The following is a 16,783-nucleotide window of genomic DNA, read 5'->3' on the forward strand; positions in this document are numbered from 1 at the left end:
GATTGCTAAGGAAGAAAGTAGTCTTACAATACACTTGGAATTTTGTTTGTTTGTTTGTTTTTATATGTATGTATGTATGTATGTATGTACGTATATGTATCATCAACAGATAGCTGAGGTGGCTGACCTTGGGAAATCCTACCAGTGGCTGGAAAGGGCTGGACTAAAAGACAGCACTGAGGCACTGATCATAGCAGCACAAGAACAGACACTAAGCACCAGATCCATAGAAGCAGGGGTCCACCACACTAGACAGGACCGAGGTGCAGACTGTGCAGAGAGGCCTCAGAGACAGTCCAACACATAGTGGCAGGGTGTAAGATACAGGCAGGAATGGCATACACTGAACAGCACAACCAAGTGGCTGGCACTGTGTACAGGAACATCTGCACAGTGTATGGGCTAGAGACCCTCCCAAGTCCAGATGGGAGATTCCACAGAAGGTTGTGGAGAATGACAGGGCTAAGATCCTGTGGGACTTCCAGATCCAGACAGACAGGCAGGTACTGGCCAATCAACCAGATATCATGGTAATAGACAAGGACCAGAAGGCAGCAGTGGTGATAGATGTAGCGGTGCCAAGTGACAGCACCATCAGGAAGAAGGAGCATGAGAAGCTGGAGAAGTACCAGGGCCTGAAGGAAGAACTAGAGAGGATATGGAAAGTGAAGGCCAAAGTGGTCCCAGTGGTGGTAGGGGCACTTGGGGCTGTGACCCCCAAGCTGGGAGAGTGCCTCCAACAGATCCCAGGAACAACATCAGAGCTCTCTGTCCAGAAGAGCACAGTGCTAGGAACAGCTAAGATACTGCGCAGAACCCTCAAACTCCCAGGCCTCTGGTAGAGGACCCGAGGTTAAGGAAGACACATACCACCCATATGGGTGAGGAATATATTTTTTTTGTATAAATCTGATCTGGTTAATTGAAAGCATTTAAGATGTTTTCCTTGGAGATATAGGATGTCTGCTTTGGTCATTATTTACTCTTTTTTTAATTAATCAGCAGCTCAGTTGCCCAATGTTTTCCACTAGAAAACATACTAGAACTGCAGACCTAAAATAGGCTTAAAGTATAAATAGCAATTCCTGCCCACGACATTCCTAGAAAAAAGTGGGAAATCCCCAAAACATGAGTTTGACATTACGGGAGGCCCCAACCACCAAGAGCTTCCTCCCACTGAAGAAAAGCAATATATTATTGGACTGTTATTAAAAGTGAATTGAAAATGAATGAGTGACTGTATAAAATAGTGTTTCTCAACCTTGGCAACTTTAAGATGTGTGGAATTCTGGGAGTTGAAGTCCACACATCTTAAAGTTGCCAAGGTTGAGAAACACTGGTTATAAAATAACCAGGACCCTTATAGGAAGACAGAATCATAGAGCGGGAAGATGTTAGTCCAACCCCACCTCCCCCATGTAGGATTCACTAAAGCATTTTGGACAGATGGTCATCCAGGCTCGTTTGAAGACCTCCAATGAAGGGAAACTTATCTCCATGAGGCATGATCGCTCTTACCATCAGGATTTTCCTCCTAATATCAAACCTGAGACTATTTCCTACTAACTCTGGTCCTGCTCTCTGGAACAACAGAATACAGATCCATTTCCTCCTCTATATAACCACTGTTCAGCTATCTGAAAACCATTCTCATATCTCCCCCTCAGGCTTCTCTTTTGCAGGTTAAACATGCCCAGTTCCTTTAACTATTACTCTCAGGACTTGGTTTCCAGACCTCTCACCATCTGGGAGTTATCTTTTGAACTTGTTCCAATTTGTCCTTGAACTGGTGCTCAGAATTGGAGATAGTATTCTAAGTGGAACTGGATTGAGTAAAGCAGGACAATTCCCACAGTCTAGATTTTATGCTCCTGTTAATACAATCCAAAATAGCATTGGCTGTTTTAGCAGCTGTACCACAGCGTTGGCTCCTGATTCACTAGAACACCCAGATCCTTTTCACATGTACTACTCCCAAGCCATCCTGTGCTAGTGTCTTTCATTTTTTCTCCTGAGATGCACAACTTTACATTTCTTCCTGTTACATTTCATCTTGTTTGTTTCAGCCCAATGTTCAAGCCTGTCTAGCTCTTTTTAAATCTTCTTTTCTAAAATGTTATCCATTCCTCCTAGTTTTATGTCATCTGAAAATTTAATAGTCATCTTCTCAATCCCTAATAGTCAATCCCTCAGTCCATTCTTGAATCCTAACCTGAAATCCAAGCACTGGGGGCAGGATGTTAATTTGGGAGCTGTGGCATAGGTGAACGTGTCTAGTGGTTTGTGTTTTTATTGAGCCTCAATGCAGTTTTTTAGATGGTTTTTTTGTTTTAATGTAATTATCTGTCTTGGTTTATTTGCCACCCAGATTTTTTGGGATAGATGGGTGGCCATATAAATTGATACCCTATTAATAGAGAGCCAGTATAGTGGTTAAGGCACCAGGCTAGAATACAGGAGACCAGGAGTTCTAGTCCCACCTGGGGCATGAAGCCAGCTGGGTGACCTTGGGGCAGTCACCCTTTCTCACCCCTAGGAAGGAGGCAATGGCAAACCACTTCTGAAAAAAGTTGCCAAGAAAACTGCAGGGACCAGTCCAGGCAGTCACCAGGGGTCAAAAACTAATCTGAAGGCACACACACATACATTGGATGGATGGATGGATGGATGGATGGACGGATAAATATCCTGCACCTCATTAAAGATTTTCAGGATCTTCTGCTGGTTTACAGCTTGACTTCTTGGTCACAACAAGAGCATGGCCCCCAGACCCATCTATGAAAAAGAGATGGCTCTCAAAATGTGGGAATAGGCTAGTGGTGGGTCTCAGTTCTGAAGAGCATGAACACAGCTGTGGTGAAGATGTGGTCCTCTAACCCCTAACCAAAGACTCTTAAATCTGAATTGTGAAAATCCAGATGACCCCTAGAGGGCAGCAAGAAGCGAGCGTTTTCTGTATCTCTTTGCAGGGGGTCGTCTAGATTTTCTCAGCCCACATTTGGTAGATCTAACTCCTGTCTGCTTCTGCTGGTTGAACCTTCTGTTTTGGGATCCAGAGATTTCTGCTGGGCCAGAGCATGTAAAACATTGTTTCTCAACCTTGATGACTTTAAGATGTGTAGACTTCGACTCCCAGAATTCCCCAGCCAGCCTTGCTGGGTTGAGAAACACATGCTAGCTGGGGAATTCTGGGAGTTGAAGTCCACACGTCTTAAATTTGCCAAAGTTGAGAAACACTGACTGACATAGAATCGTCTCCATCAGCGTGTAACTCAGTCCAAGCACCTGCATGCTGGTTCAGAACAGCGAGTGCTCCTCAGAGAACCGCGGGGGGTCACCTTTCCCTCCTGTTAGGCATCAGGCCACTCCCGGAAATGGGGGAGAGTCTCTACCTAGCCAGCCGCCTTACCTTGGCTCAGCTGCCAAGGAGGGCTGATCCCTCCCCCCTCTTGCCTCCCTCCCTCCCTTCCGTCCCCTGGCACCGCATGAAGGGAGGAGTTGCTGCTGCTGGAAGGAACAGACAGCTCAGAGTAGCACTTTGCACCGCTCAAAGCAATAGCTCTTGCCTGGGCAAACCACAGAGGGGCCCCAACTGGGCCACCCTCCCCAAATTCGGATGAGGCCCGGAGCCACAATGGGGACTTCTTCAAAGGTAAGAGTTGGGCCTTTTCCCCTCGTTGCCTCTCTCCTGCTCCTGGGGTCACCTGGCCATGGCATGAGATCCCTTGCCCCCTTTTTCTGCAACCCTCACAGTCAGCCTGGGGGCATTGGGCAAGAGGGCTTAGGTGCAGGCAGGTTTCTATCATTTTATTTTATTTTATTTTATTGTTTTTGTAATGGAAAGTTGTGGGGTGGATGACTGAATATGAAAGAGCTTGTTTGCAAGCCATCTTGTGTCCCTTGGCTTGCAGGGGGAAAGATGAACAAGGGAGTGTAGCCAGCAACTAAGGCTTCTGCCAGATCACTCAGGCTTCTTGGGGACATTCAAAAAGACTCTCCTTTTAGTCCCTCTGGAATAACTGAGATACTTCCATCCTGCCCCCTTGTCTGCCAATGGGAGATCCATTGGGATGTACCCACTGCATGGTGTCCTGGCTCAACTCAAAGGCCTAAAAGAGGGAAGAGGATTGCTGTCCTCCAGGCAGGCTGCACCAAAGAGGACATGTGCTGCTAAACACTGCCTTTATATCTCAGGGTGGCATGGGGGACAACAGGCAGCGTTGGTTGGTGCCCATGCGCTACAACTCCAGGTAAGTCCTGGCCAAAGTGGGTCTTCCATCCATTCTTTTGAGATTGGATGCATAAAAATAATTTATTCAAGCAAAAGGAAGCAGAACAAAAGCTACAGTTGTAAAGGAAGGCTGGAGTAGTTCCTGCTGAAGCTCAGATCTTGGAAGCTAGCAGCCCAGGTAAGACTTAAATCTCTGGACGGGCTGCCAAGAGAGAAAACAGACACCCTGTCCCAAACCTAAACTTTTCGCTCAAGGTATTTAATGTCAAGAAACGCTGGCAAGAGGTGATTAACGTAATGCATTGTGGTTGATACTGGGAATCATTGATGGACATTATGAATGGGAACGCAAAGAGACTACGATAGTTAGATGTGGAGAAAACTGCAGGCATTCCTTATGCCGTGCAAGAACAGAAACTGGTACTTGGCACAACATTCGGAAAGCTGTTGCAGCTTCCATTATTAGTGGGTTTTTTAAAAACATCAAGTCTCCAGCCCTCAGACAATAAAAGGTACGTGGAAGTATGTTTGCTGAGATTTCAGGACTGAAGAACCATCTGAAAGAAGGAGCATCATTTTGGGTTCTGGCGCACAGGGTTTTTTTTGCTTTCCTCTGTACCAAAATAAATTGGGCAAAATTGGTACAAATAAGCAAATTTTCTTCATGGGTGTAATTTAGGGGAATATATTTTTTTCTGATATGTTCTATAGTTACATCTGAAAGTTTAGCCCCAGGGCAAGCCCCACCAATCCCACTTGGCTGACTGTTTTCTGGGCCAAGATGGTAAAAGTTTAGGCTGAGGAATAATGAGTGGCCCAAGGTCATCCAGTCAACCTCAGGTAGTCTCTTCTCTTACATTCAAGGGAAGCCCTGAAAACAGGCAGGAGGATGGTTTTGATAATAGGAGACTACAGAGGTCAATGATGCATTATGCAAATATACAGGTAGTCCTCGCTTAACAACCACAATTGAGACTGGAATTTCAGTTGCTAAGCGAAGTGGTCATTAAGTGAATCTGACCTATTTTACGACTTTTTGTGGTGGTCATTAAGTGAATCACTGAGGGCATTAAGCAGACTACATGGTCATTAAATGAATCATGCAGTTCCCCATTGATTTTGCTTGCCAGAAGCTGGCTGGGAAGGTTGAAAATGGCAATTGCATGAGACATGTGACAGTCATCAATGTGAACCTGTTGCCAAGTGCCCAGATTGTGATTACGTACTGCAGGGATGCTGCAACGGTCATAAGTGTGAGGACTGGTCATAAGGCGTTTTTTTTCAGCACCATCATAAGTCCAAACCATCACTACTAAATGAATGGTTGTTAAGCGAGGACTACCTGTAGGCACATTCTCTTAACTGCACGTAGCATTTGCCCTGCTTTGGATTGACTCTAGACCCCTGTGCTTCCATCATCTCTGTTGGGCAGTGAGCCAATTCTCTTCCAGTTCAGCTGAGTGCAAAAGGAACCACTCCAAAGATTGTTTCCTAGCAGAAACATGTTTCAAGGTCAGTTGGTTGCAGTGAGGAGAAGCAAGAGCAGGCACTATGGACAGTGAAAAGGTTAGTGTTGTGGAAGGGACCATAACTGGAGTAAAGTGCAAATGAAACACTGATAGCCCAAGATTTCAGGCCAGGCACAATCAAGGTTAGAAAGCTTGCCTCCTGATGCAAAATAAATCTCGACCCTTCTCAGATGTTATCTGAACTTGTGAAAGGGGGACAGGAAACTGAGTCTGGCAGATACCATGTGTGCTTAATAAGTTATGAAAAATAGGCCATGTGTATTGAAAATAAACCCTTGAACCAAGACAATACCAAGGCCCCTGAACTCAAGTACGCCTCCTTAATAGCAAACTTAGGCATTTGCAGATGCTGGCTCAGAGTTACCTTAAATCAGCATTTGTATTTCTAAATGGGAACTAGGAAGTAACTGACCACAAAAACTGACTCATGCCAACCTATGTTTTATTAACTGTCTATTCTCACTATAAGCAGAAAATCTAATCTGTGTTATCAAAAATAAGATGATTGGCATTTGACATCATTACTCGTCAGTATTGATTATACAACTATACAGTATAAAGGTTGTTTGTACCCTCCTTAAGTGGGCAAAACCTTGAAATCTGTCCCCAGCACTATTCAAATAAACTTGGCTCAAACAGATTGTGTGGTCTCCACTTACAAATTGGGCCATGGGGAATTTTCCCCTTCAGCATGCAACTGCAAGCAGGGCTTCTCCAGATAAGCAGGATGGTGATCACATGAAGATAGGCCTTTTTGATTGATTGATTGACTGATTGATTGATTGATTGATTGGTTGGTTGATTGGTTGGTTGGTTGGTTGACTGATTATGTGTCATCAAGTTGTTTTTGACTCCTAGTGACCACATATAGATTTTCTTCATGATGATCTATCCCTAACCTGTTTCCCAATGGTGCGCCTATCGCTACTATAACTGAGTCCATCCACCATGCTTCTTATCTTTCCTTCCACCTTTCCCAGCATTAGAGCCTTTTCCAGAGAGCTGGGTCTGTGCATGTTTCCAAAGTAGGATAATCTGAGCCTGGTTATTTGTGCTCGAGTGAGAACTTGGTTGATTTGTTTGATGATCCATCCGTTTGTTTTCTTGGCTGTCCACGGTATTCTCTATATGAATGTTTCCTTGTAATCATTTGGGGATACACCCTTTGTATCTCTCTTTCTTGAGAGTGAACTATTGATTACACTTTTTAAGAATTTGCTAGTATATAAGTGGCAGCCTGGGACCAGCCAGAATTCCCAACTTTTGGCTATGCTATTTGGGATTTAATGGGAATCAGACTTCAAAATACATAGAAGGCACCGGGATGCTTCATACTTCCCCAGTTATTACAATGTCTTATGTTGTGCATATTTTGCTCCTCAGTGTTCTGAGAAGTAAGTAATTTATCTTTAGGTCTCCCCCTTTGAGGCAGAAATGAATACATTTCCCTCCAGGTTTCTGTTTTACTAACTGGCCATTGTTTAGCTACTGTGGGAGTAAGTTAATCCTTTGGCTTTACATTTTGAATCATCTGTTTCCCAACTGTTGGTCAGAAAGTCTGGGATGCCAATATACTAAATTTCAGAGCTCTAATTCATTGGAAGTACACTAATAATACTGATACACCCACAAATGAGTCAGTGAGCAGACTGATAAAACTCTAAGCAGCTTTAAAGGGAAAGTGAGACTGTTATGCACATCTTGGCAGACAAATGATATTCAGAGAAAAATCCAAGATATTGAACATTTTTTATCCATCCTTGCCATCTTTTCCTGTTTCTTTGTCCCCATGTTGAATGGAAAGAATTCCAGCATCACATTTCATTGCTGAAGATTAAAAAAAATAATCAGCAATTGAATTTCTACTTACTCACTTGCTGAAGCCCAACAGCTCTGCAAGAAGGAAACATGAAAAAGTCTGTAACTTTAGGTGTATCTTTGCAGCGTGTAGGACACGTTCTATTCTGCCTACCTTCCTAGTGATTTAATTTTGTTGGCGAAACCTCTCCTGAATGTCCAGAAGGTCTGTCAGTGGGTGCTTAGTGTTAGTTTCTGGCCTGTGCGGGTTACCCATGGCAGACTTCTTTTATTGCTCTTCTTCTCTGCCGAGCAAGAAGGAGAGGATCGCATCTGGTTCTCAGAACAGCTTTCTGCCTGGATAAGCCCTTGATGGAGCCCCTGGGGGAAAACACTCACTTTTTCCCACCCTGCCTCCCATGTGTAAAGAAAGCATCCCACCAAAACGAAGAGCGGCTGGGGAGTGAACAATGCTGAGAAGGGGAGGAGAGGATAAGCTATTCTTGGTACCTCTATGAGAAAGCTTGGTGCAAGACACAACAAGTGCATTCTTGCCTAGCTCTGCCAGGCTCCCAGGGAACCGGTTGAGGTTGGGCAGAGTGTAAGCACAACGGACTCCTTTGTCCCCACAGGTCTCAAAGGCAGCGGTGCTCAGCTTTTCATGGCCTCAGAGAGGGAATCCCTTGGCCTTCAGACCATGACCTCTTGTCCAAAACACAAGACCGAGGCGTTGACCTTGTTTAGCATGTAATTATCAACAGTGAGCTGCTCTCTAAACAGATTGGAGCTTGGACTCCCTACGTATTCCAAAGGCTTAAGAGATCTCTGGTAACTTTGCAGGACAGTGAGCATGAATCCTTCCTCCAGGATGTCACGGATCACCAAAGTGGTCAGATTTTAGGCTACGACCAAGTATTTCTCCTTGGCTTCCTGGCAGTTATTTCAAGCATCTGAAGCCTGGTGAGGCTTGTCTAGGAGTGAAGCAAGGGGCCTGTCTTCCTCTCATCTCATCTATGGGAGAATCCTCCACTCTTTCACTCCTTTCAGACAGCCAGCTCTGGGCCTCTGCCTGGAGCGGAGCAGACAGACTTTGTGTGCCGTGGAGCAGAAAGAATAGGCTGTGACATTCCCGTAGCTTAGAAACCGTTAGTCCCTTTCAAAGTCCCGGCTCCATTTGAATACAACTCAGCCTCCAGCTCTGCTTGCCTGCATGGAGAGTGGTGGGTGGGAAGAACTGGATTATTTTTACCCATTGGCAGTTGAGTTTGCACAGCAGAGTTCTCACGCTGCCTGGACAACAGGGAGTTAGGACATTTTGGCCGGACAAGTGGGAAGTTCCTTGTTGGTGAAGGAAAGAGGAAGAATTACTCCTGCTCTCCTCTAAATGCCCCTCCATCCAGAGGAGCAGATGAAACAACAGGTGAGAGGGCCATGGTGGCCTTCATGAAGTGAGTATGAGATCATCCTGGAGGAGAAGGCAGCCAGGATAGCAGAAGGATCATACTTCTCTGGCTGGGACAGTGGGGTAGGCTCAGTCCATCCCACAGCGTTTTTCCTCCCGGTCAATTTATATCCAGGTTAGAAAGATTAACATTTTAATGCTAAAGAGCACAGCAGTTCTGGATGTTTATTTTTGAAAAGTGTGTGTACCTGAGGGGAATTGCATATTACCTAGAGCAGGATTTCTAATGTCATTGTTTCAGGGAGGTTTGTATGGTGACTGTGTGAGAAATGGAGGCTGAGATCTCTGGGTCACAAAGAAGGAAGGACAACTGATACCTTTCCACCCATGCACAAATTCTCCCATATGTTCTCACATTGTGTTCCCCTCTCACCCTTTCCTTTCCTTTCCTTTCCTTTCCTTTCCTTTCCTTTCCCTCAATGTCTGTTGTTACCTCCATCCTTCATTTGGACCCTTCTCCTTCTACCTTCCATCTCCTCTCAGCTTCTACCTTTGGCACATAAAATTGATGCTCATTTTTCTCCTTGAAAACACACTCAGGCAGATATATATTAATGTATAGGCATGTCTCTCTAATCCAGGGTTTCTCAACCAGGGTTCTGTGGCTCCTAGGGTTCTGCAAGAGGTCACTAGGGGTTCCCTGGGGGATCACAATTTACTTAAAAAATTACTTCAAATTCGGGCAATTTCACATTGAAGAGGTAAGTTTCATTCTTTATTTTGAGTTTAAGAACACTGTTAATGCATATAGACAGGCCTACCCATGAAACGAATATAATAATTTTGTAACTTCTGGCCTATATTTGAGCCTGAATGTGCAGAGGTTCCCCGAGGCCTGAAAAATATTTCAAGGGTTCCTCCAGGGTCAAAAGGTCGAGAAAGGCTGATCTAAAGAGGTGAGGCGGATCAGCAACTGAAGTAATTTCAGTTTTGACTTCAGTCTAAATAGATGCAGGTTTTAATTTTTCTGAATGAGGGAAAAAGACTACGTAGCCTTTACTACTGTAATCATAGTTGCCCTGAAAATCCTACCCTGAACGTTTTCCATCATGTGCTGCCCATTTGAGCTACTATCTCCCCTCCCCCACCAAGTTATATTGAGTATAGGCAGCTCAGGGTTGAACTCCCCCCACCCCATGTGAAGGATAAAGGAAGGGGAATTTTAGAAAAATTCTAGGAAAAATATTAAAATGATCTCCACTTTTTCCCTTCTGAGGATTTTTTTTAGAACTGGCTAAACACAGACTGAGGACACTGCAAACTGTAGACCAAAACTGAATTGTGCTTTGCAAAACTGAATTCTAGTATTTCTATTTTCAAGTTTTATTTCCTCCTATTTCCCCAGTTGGCAAAAATAAGAACAAGATACCCAAAGCTAAGTAACAAGAGGTGAAGTTTGCACCTTTCCCTCCAGTTGGATGTTACGGTACAATAGCATAGCCTACAAATCTGGATGCGTGTAACTTGTGAATAAACTTCACTGAACAGATTGGATCTCTTGAGTAATCACACATAAAATTGCTTTGTCAATTTAATAAACACGCCATGAAATTGTTATGTGCATTTATAAAGTATAAATGATGTATTTCATGCAGTTAAAGTTGTAAATAAGTTTTTATTTCGTAACAAAATATTATATATGTGCCGATCTTCTCTCTAACTTTCACCAGGGAGAGGAGCATTTCACTCGGGTATTCTAAATTACATGTTTACTTGTCTTTGGCCCTTCACAAACTTAGTTCCGGTTCTTCTCACCAATATAGAAGCCCCTGTCCCTACACCTTTCTTAGTTAGGGCAGACAGGAAAAGTCTGGGTTTTAATTTTCTGTTTCTTTTTACCTATAGGTTGAAATGTTGAAATTCTCTGTCTTGCCAATGGTACTGCTGTTCTACTTGATTCTCTGGGGTAAGTGTTGACACAGGACCTGTCCTTGGAGATCTGGGCCAAATCCTGTAGGCGAGTATTTTGTGAATGAGCAGTCTTGACATCTGCTTGCCTGTTATTCTGTGGGTGGATGCAATTAGTTGGCCACACATTAAGCTTGTGATTGGGCAAGCTTGCCAAATTTCACCTAGCTCTGGGGCATTTGGGCAGGTGCTGTTTGTCTTTCTGGGGCAGCACCAGAGATGGGTTGGGAAGCTGGAATTCTCCATTCTTCCTTTTTGCAGGCTTACTGAATTATTGGTCTGTTTGGAATCTGACAATTTACTGAGGGCATCGGCCTAGGTCTGTTTTCTAGAAAGTAAACTCTAGGGAACGCATTGAAGATTTCAGTAATAAATATACCCAGAATTATTGCTGTAAATTGGAACAATACACACTACAATGTCCAGTTCCGCTCAAGAATGGACCATTGATCTGAAATATTTGGTTTGCGTGCAGAAGACTCTAAATCCAGTCTAACTAATTTATCTGAATATCTGAGAGAGTCACTATCAGTCAAAATAGATATGAAAAAGTGATTTGGCTGATTGTGGCTCAGCTCCTGTTAGTGTCTTGCTGAATTTCAGATTTTGCTTATCATGGATAGTCATGTGTGTTGAGATCTAAGAAGAGCAAAAACTCTGGGCAGAAAAAATGCTTTGTGTGAATCATTTTCAAATAGATGTATCTGAACATTAAGATTCAAAGATTACTTGTATGGTTTTGCACCATGCATACTCCATAATGAGAGCCAATTTGGTGTAGTGGTTAAGGCACCAAGCTAGAAACTAGGAGATGGTGAGTACTGTCCTGCCTTAGGCACAAAGCCAGCTGGGGGACCTTGGGCCAGTCCCTCTCTCTGAGCCCTAGGAAGAAGCAGGCATGGGCAAACCACTTCCAAAATCTTGCCAAGAAAACTGCAGGGACTTGTCCAGGCAGTTGCCAAGAGTCAAGACTGACTCAAAGGGAAAAAAACAAAAACCAACTCTGTAGTAGTTGTAGTATATATAAAAGTATGTATGCATGTTTGCGTGATTGTAAAAACAGACACACACACACATACATAAGCCACAGAGATAAAGGTAGCTTAAGAAGAGGATTTTACCTTGTATCTCCTTCTCTAGAAATCACAGTGGAACAAAACCCCAAGAGCTGGCTAAAAAAGACCTGTATGAGAAGATATTGTCTTAATTATGCTTCCCAGGAATGGCAACAACTTGCTCCATAGAGTGACCTGCCAAGGTTTCTGTGTTGCCCATAGGACAAAGTGTCTTCTGTCTGATTGTAACTCATATCTCTGTCAGTTTTCCAACACATTCAGTAAGGGCATGCATGCAATGACATGCCTTGATGAATCCTGTGCACAAGTCATGCCCTGGAGGCCCATCACCAGTCCAACTAAGGCACAGCAAGGACTGGTAGGATTCTAGTCAGGCTGAACCTGCACCAGTTCTGAAAGCAGCTGGCTCTGTTCCAGATCTATCTACAGCTGCACCAGAACTCTCTAACGCCAACAGTAGACGCCTGTGGCTCAGTGCCTAATCCCTAAAACCTCGAGCAGTGTTTTTCATCCTTGGCAACTTCAGGATGTGTGGACTTCAGCTCCTAGAATTCCCCAGCCAGTTGAAGTCCACACATTTTAAAGTTGCCAAGGTTGAGAAACACTGACCTAGAGGATGTTGGACCCTGATCTGCCTAAAAACTCTATCCATCATCCTTGCTATGTGTCAAATGTATTTGGCATATCGTTAGAACCAGGGCTGCAACTAGGGTCTGTGTCACCCAGGGCAAACATGGATTCCGCGCCCATTTTGGCGCCCCCCCCAGCGCAGCGCCCAGGGCATATGCCCCACTTGCCCCCCCCCAGTTGCAGCCTTGGTTAGAACCACCTTCTTTTAAAAAAAATAATGGTTTCCTAAGTTTCAAGGCAGGATCCTGAGATCTCTGCTGGTATTTCTCAAACATATATCCATGTACAACCTTCCTTGATCATTTAATGATTCCCACATCTCATATTCCAGTGCTTTTCTGAGAAAGTATGATGAGGGCATTCTGTAACAGCAGCCATCTTTCCCACAGATAAATACCACAAATTGTTATCAACAATGAAGCTTAACCTTCAAACGTATGAAGTAAAAAACAAGGGAGCTATTAAGCATGTAGAAAGCATCCCCTCTGAATAATTGCAAGCAGTCCAATATATCTAGAATGACAGGGTTTTTTTACTGCCCTTCTGAAATTGACACTGATAGAAATTATTGTTAGTTGGATTTTTATCCTCCGGAAGCTCAATGCCTCTTAAATAGTACCCCATCCTCCATTTTACCCACACAACAATAATTCAGTGAAGTAAGTTGAACTGAGAAATAATGATACAGGGAAAGGGATCTTACAAACTTCCATAGCTGAGTGCAGACTTAAATTGGATCTTCCTGATCCTAACACAACGCCTTAACATTATACTACACTTTCTCTTTGATGAAGTTCCCCCCACCTTCTCAAGAAAAGGTTTGGCTGGATACAAAGGAACTTCGCCCCTATTTAAGGCCCACGGAAAGACATTCCATGGCAGGTGTGGCTTCCAAGCAGTCTGACCTCCTCCTTTTTCAGAAATTAACTTCCCTGTATGTGCAGGTGTGGCCCTCTGGAATCTGTGAGGCTTGTCTCTGGCTGGGCAGCCATGTTGTGTGGGTTAATGATTGGCAAGATTCGGAGGTGGCAGGTTAGCTATTAATAATAATTTAAAAAGCAGCAGGCAGAGAACAGGCTGAGTTTTGAGGCTGAGTTGGAGAAGGAGTAGTAATCTCCAAACAGCTGGTGGCATGAGGACACGTGAATGGGCCACACGGCCCTCCGCAGATCCAGCAGTCCTGTGACCTACTTTCTTCGTACTAAATTCCTATGGGAAAATTCCAGCAGCAGTGACAGGATGGCTCTGAATTGATTCATCCCACCTTTACGATAGGAATTAATACTGGCGGCCTCCTTAGCCTCTCTGCCTGGATCGGAAATGGGTAGCTTATTATTTAACGTCTTACCAAACCCCTACTGGGCTCAGTGTTATGGTCATGGCCCACTCGGGCTTCCTCCTGCTGACTGAGGATTGATAGGATCAGAGGCAGGGTAAGGCCTTCTCTGATGGGACAGACATCCTTTGTGCCAGTGAGTCACAGCCTTGAACACGGGACAGACCATTTTCAGGTCCTCCCATGAAGCTGCAGGAGGAGAAGGAATTCTTCTTTCTCAGTTCTCAAGGGGTCCTTCAGGGGACTGAGAAGAGAAGAGGCTCCATCAAAGCCTGTGTTTAGATTCACAGTTTCATCATTACCGTTAGGAGAAAACACAAGAGACTCTGTATTCATTGTTGTTTATTCGTTTAGTCGCTTCCAACTCTTCGTGACTTCATGGACCAGCCCACGCCAGAGCTTCCTGTCGGTCGTCAACACCCCCAGCTCCCCCAGGGACGAGTCCGTCACCTCTAGAATATCATCCATCCACCTTGCCCTTGGTCAGCCCCTCTTCCTTTTGCCCTCCACTCTCCCTAGCATCAGCATCTTCTCCAGGGTGTCCTGTCTTCTCATTATGTGACCAGAGTATTTCAGTTTTGCCTTTAATATCATTCCCTCAAGTGAGCAGTCTGGCTTTACTTCCTGGAGGATGGACTGGTTTGATCTTCTTGCAGTCCAAGGCACTCTCAGGATTTTCCTCCAACACCACAGTTCAAAAGCATCTATCTTCCTTCTCTCAGCCTTCCTTATGGTCCAGCTCTCGCAGCCATATGTTACTACGGGGAACACCATTGCTTTAACTATGCGGGCCTTTGTTGTCAGTGTGATGTCTCTGCTCTTAACTATTTTATCGAGATTGGTCATTGCTCTTCTCCCAAGGATTAAGTGTCTTCTGATTTCCTGACTGCAGTCAGCATCTGCAGTAATCTTTGCACCTAGAAATACAAAGTCTTTCACTGTATTCATAGGTATCTTATTATTTTGCATTGATCCTGACATGTGAGCATCTTGGGGATCAGCTGAGAGTTACTACTAGAACTTGGTCCTCACTTCCTCATCCTCATAGGCATCCTCACTGAATCCGTCTTGAAGTGCAGTGCCTAAAACCGGGTGTAGCACTTGACGTGGGATCTGATCTATTCAAAACGAAGCAGAATGATTGCTTCCCATGGAAACCATATTTCTATTGTTGCAGCCTAAAATTTCATTTGACTTCTTCGCAGCCCCATTACTCAGTGTGTAATCAACTACTGTTCCAACTGGATTGTTTCTCAAGTACTCTTGCCAAGTTAAAGATCCACCATTCTGTACCTGTGCCTTTGATTTCTATTATGTAAAGGAGGAACTTTGCATTTGCCTCTGTTACATTTCATTATGTTTTCAGCAATTTTCTCTAACCTAGCAAGATCATTCTGAAGTTTATTCTGGCTTCCAGAGTGTTAGCTAGCCCAAGCAATTTTGTGTCATCTAGAATTTAATAATCATTCCCTACATGTCTTCATTCGAGCCATTAATAAAAAATATTGAAAAGTATGGGAACCTTTGGGCACTCCGTCAATACTTCACTGTTGATAGAGCGCTAATGAGCACTCCTTGAGCATGATGTTCAAGAGAGCTAGCTGCCCACCTGATTTTCAGGCCATCCAGCTCACTCTTAATTAGCTTGCTAATCAGGCTGATGGTGCTTTACCAAAAGCTTTGCTGAAATCAAGATAACTTAGGCATGCAGCATTCCCATGTTTTATAAACTGGAACTACCTGATTAGAAAATAAAGTAAAATAACAAAATAGATGGCAAGGCTTCCTGAGAAGTCTATGCTGATTTCTGATAATTACCGCATTGTTTTCAAAGTGCTTAAAAATCAGTATCTTCATGATCTGCTCTAGAATTTCCCCGGGTTGTCTGGTCTGCAATTCCATGGATTCCCCTTTTCTTCCTTATCTCTTTTTCCTACTCTTTAAAGTAAGGACAAATCAGCCCCTTCTGAATCATGTATCCATTTACCAGTTCTCATGGATTTCGGTCATTCAGTATCCTAGGATGTAATTCATCTAATCCTCAAGATTTAAACTCATCGGAAATAAATAGATATTTCAAGATGATGTTTATGTATCAGTCTCAGGCTTCTATCCTATCCTTTCCTCCTGGTGTTCATAATTGCTTGGTGGAACATACAGGTAGTCCTTGCTTAACAACCACAATTGGGACCAGAATTTTGGTCGCTAAGCAAGGTAGTCATTAAGTGAATCCAACCCAATTTTACAACCTTCTTATGGCAGTTATTAAGCAAATCACCATGGGCATTTAAGCGAACCATGTGGTTCCCCATTAATTTTGCTTGCCAGAAGCCACCCAGGAAGGTTGAAAATGGCAATCATGTGACCACATGATGCTGCGACAGTCATATGTGCGAGGACCAGTCACAAGTAGTTTTTTTCAGCACTGTTGTAAGTCTGAATCATCACTAAACAAATGGTTGTTAAGCAAGGACTACTGTACATCCTCTTGTTGGAGAAGACTAAGGCAGATATGAGCAGCTTTGCTTTTTCTCTGTTACTGTTAGCATTTTACCATCTTCACAGAGCAGTTGGTTCACTGGATGTTTTTCATTTAATCTATTTAAAGAAGTTATTTTTGTTATTTTTAGAATTCTTCATTAATGTCAGCTTATTTTGAGTTGTAGCCTTTTTCAATACCATCTTTACAACTGCAGCCTGCTTAAATTTATTCTTTCTTGGTGAGTTATCCTTCTTTCAACATTCTGGTTTGTGTTTGTTTTGTTTTGTTTTGTTTTCAGAACTTGACTAAGTTTTTATCTAGACATGTTGGTG

General features: G+C 43.6%; 1 protein-coding gene across 2 annotated transcripts in view; it reads left to right on the plus strand.

The window, feature by feature from the left end:
* The first annotated feature begins 3,527 nt into the window (after positions 1-3,527).
* Positions 3,528-16,783, plus strand: part of LOC134489035 (laminin subunit beta-1-like) — a 75,889-nt gene continuing 62,633 nt past the window's right edge. For both annotated transcript variants that reach the window (XR_010067072.1, XM_063291448.1), the window contains exons 1-2: positions 3,528-3,652; positions 10,865-10,925. Coding sequence is in view for 1 of the 2 variants with exons in the window: in XM_063291448.1 (XP_063147518.1) it covers positions 3,617-3,652; positions 10,865-10,925 (97 nt within the window). In the remaining variant the exon portion in view is untranslated. The remainder of the gene's footprint in view (positions 3,653-10,864; positions 10,926-16,783) is intronic.

Source organism: Candoia aspera, chromosome 2, assembly GCF_035149785.1.
Source record: "Candoia aspera isolate rCanAsp1 chromosome 2, rCanAsp1.hap2, whole genome shotgun sequence".
Lineage (NCBI taxonomy): Eukaryota > Metazoa > Chordata > Lepidosauria > Squamata > Boidae > Candoia > Candoia aspera.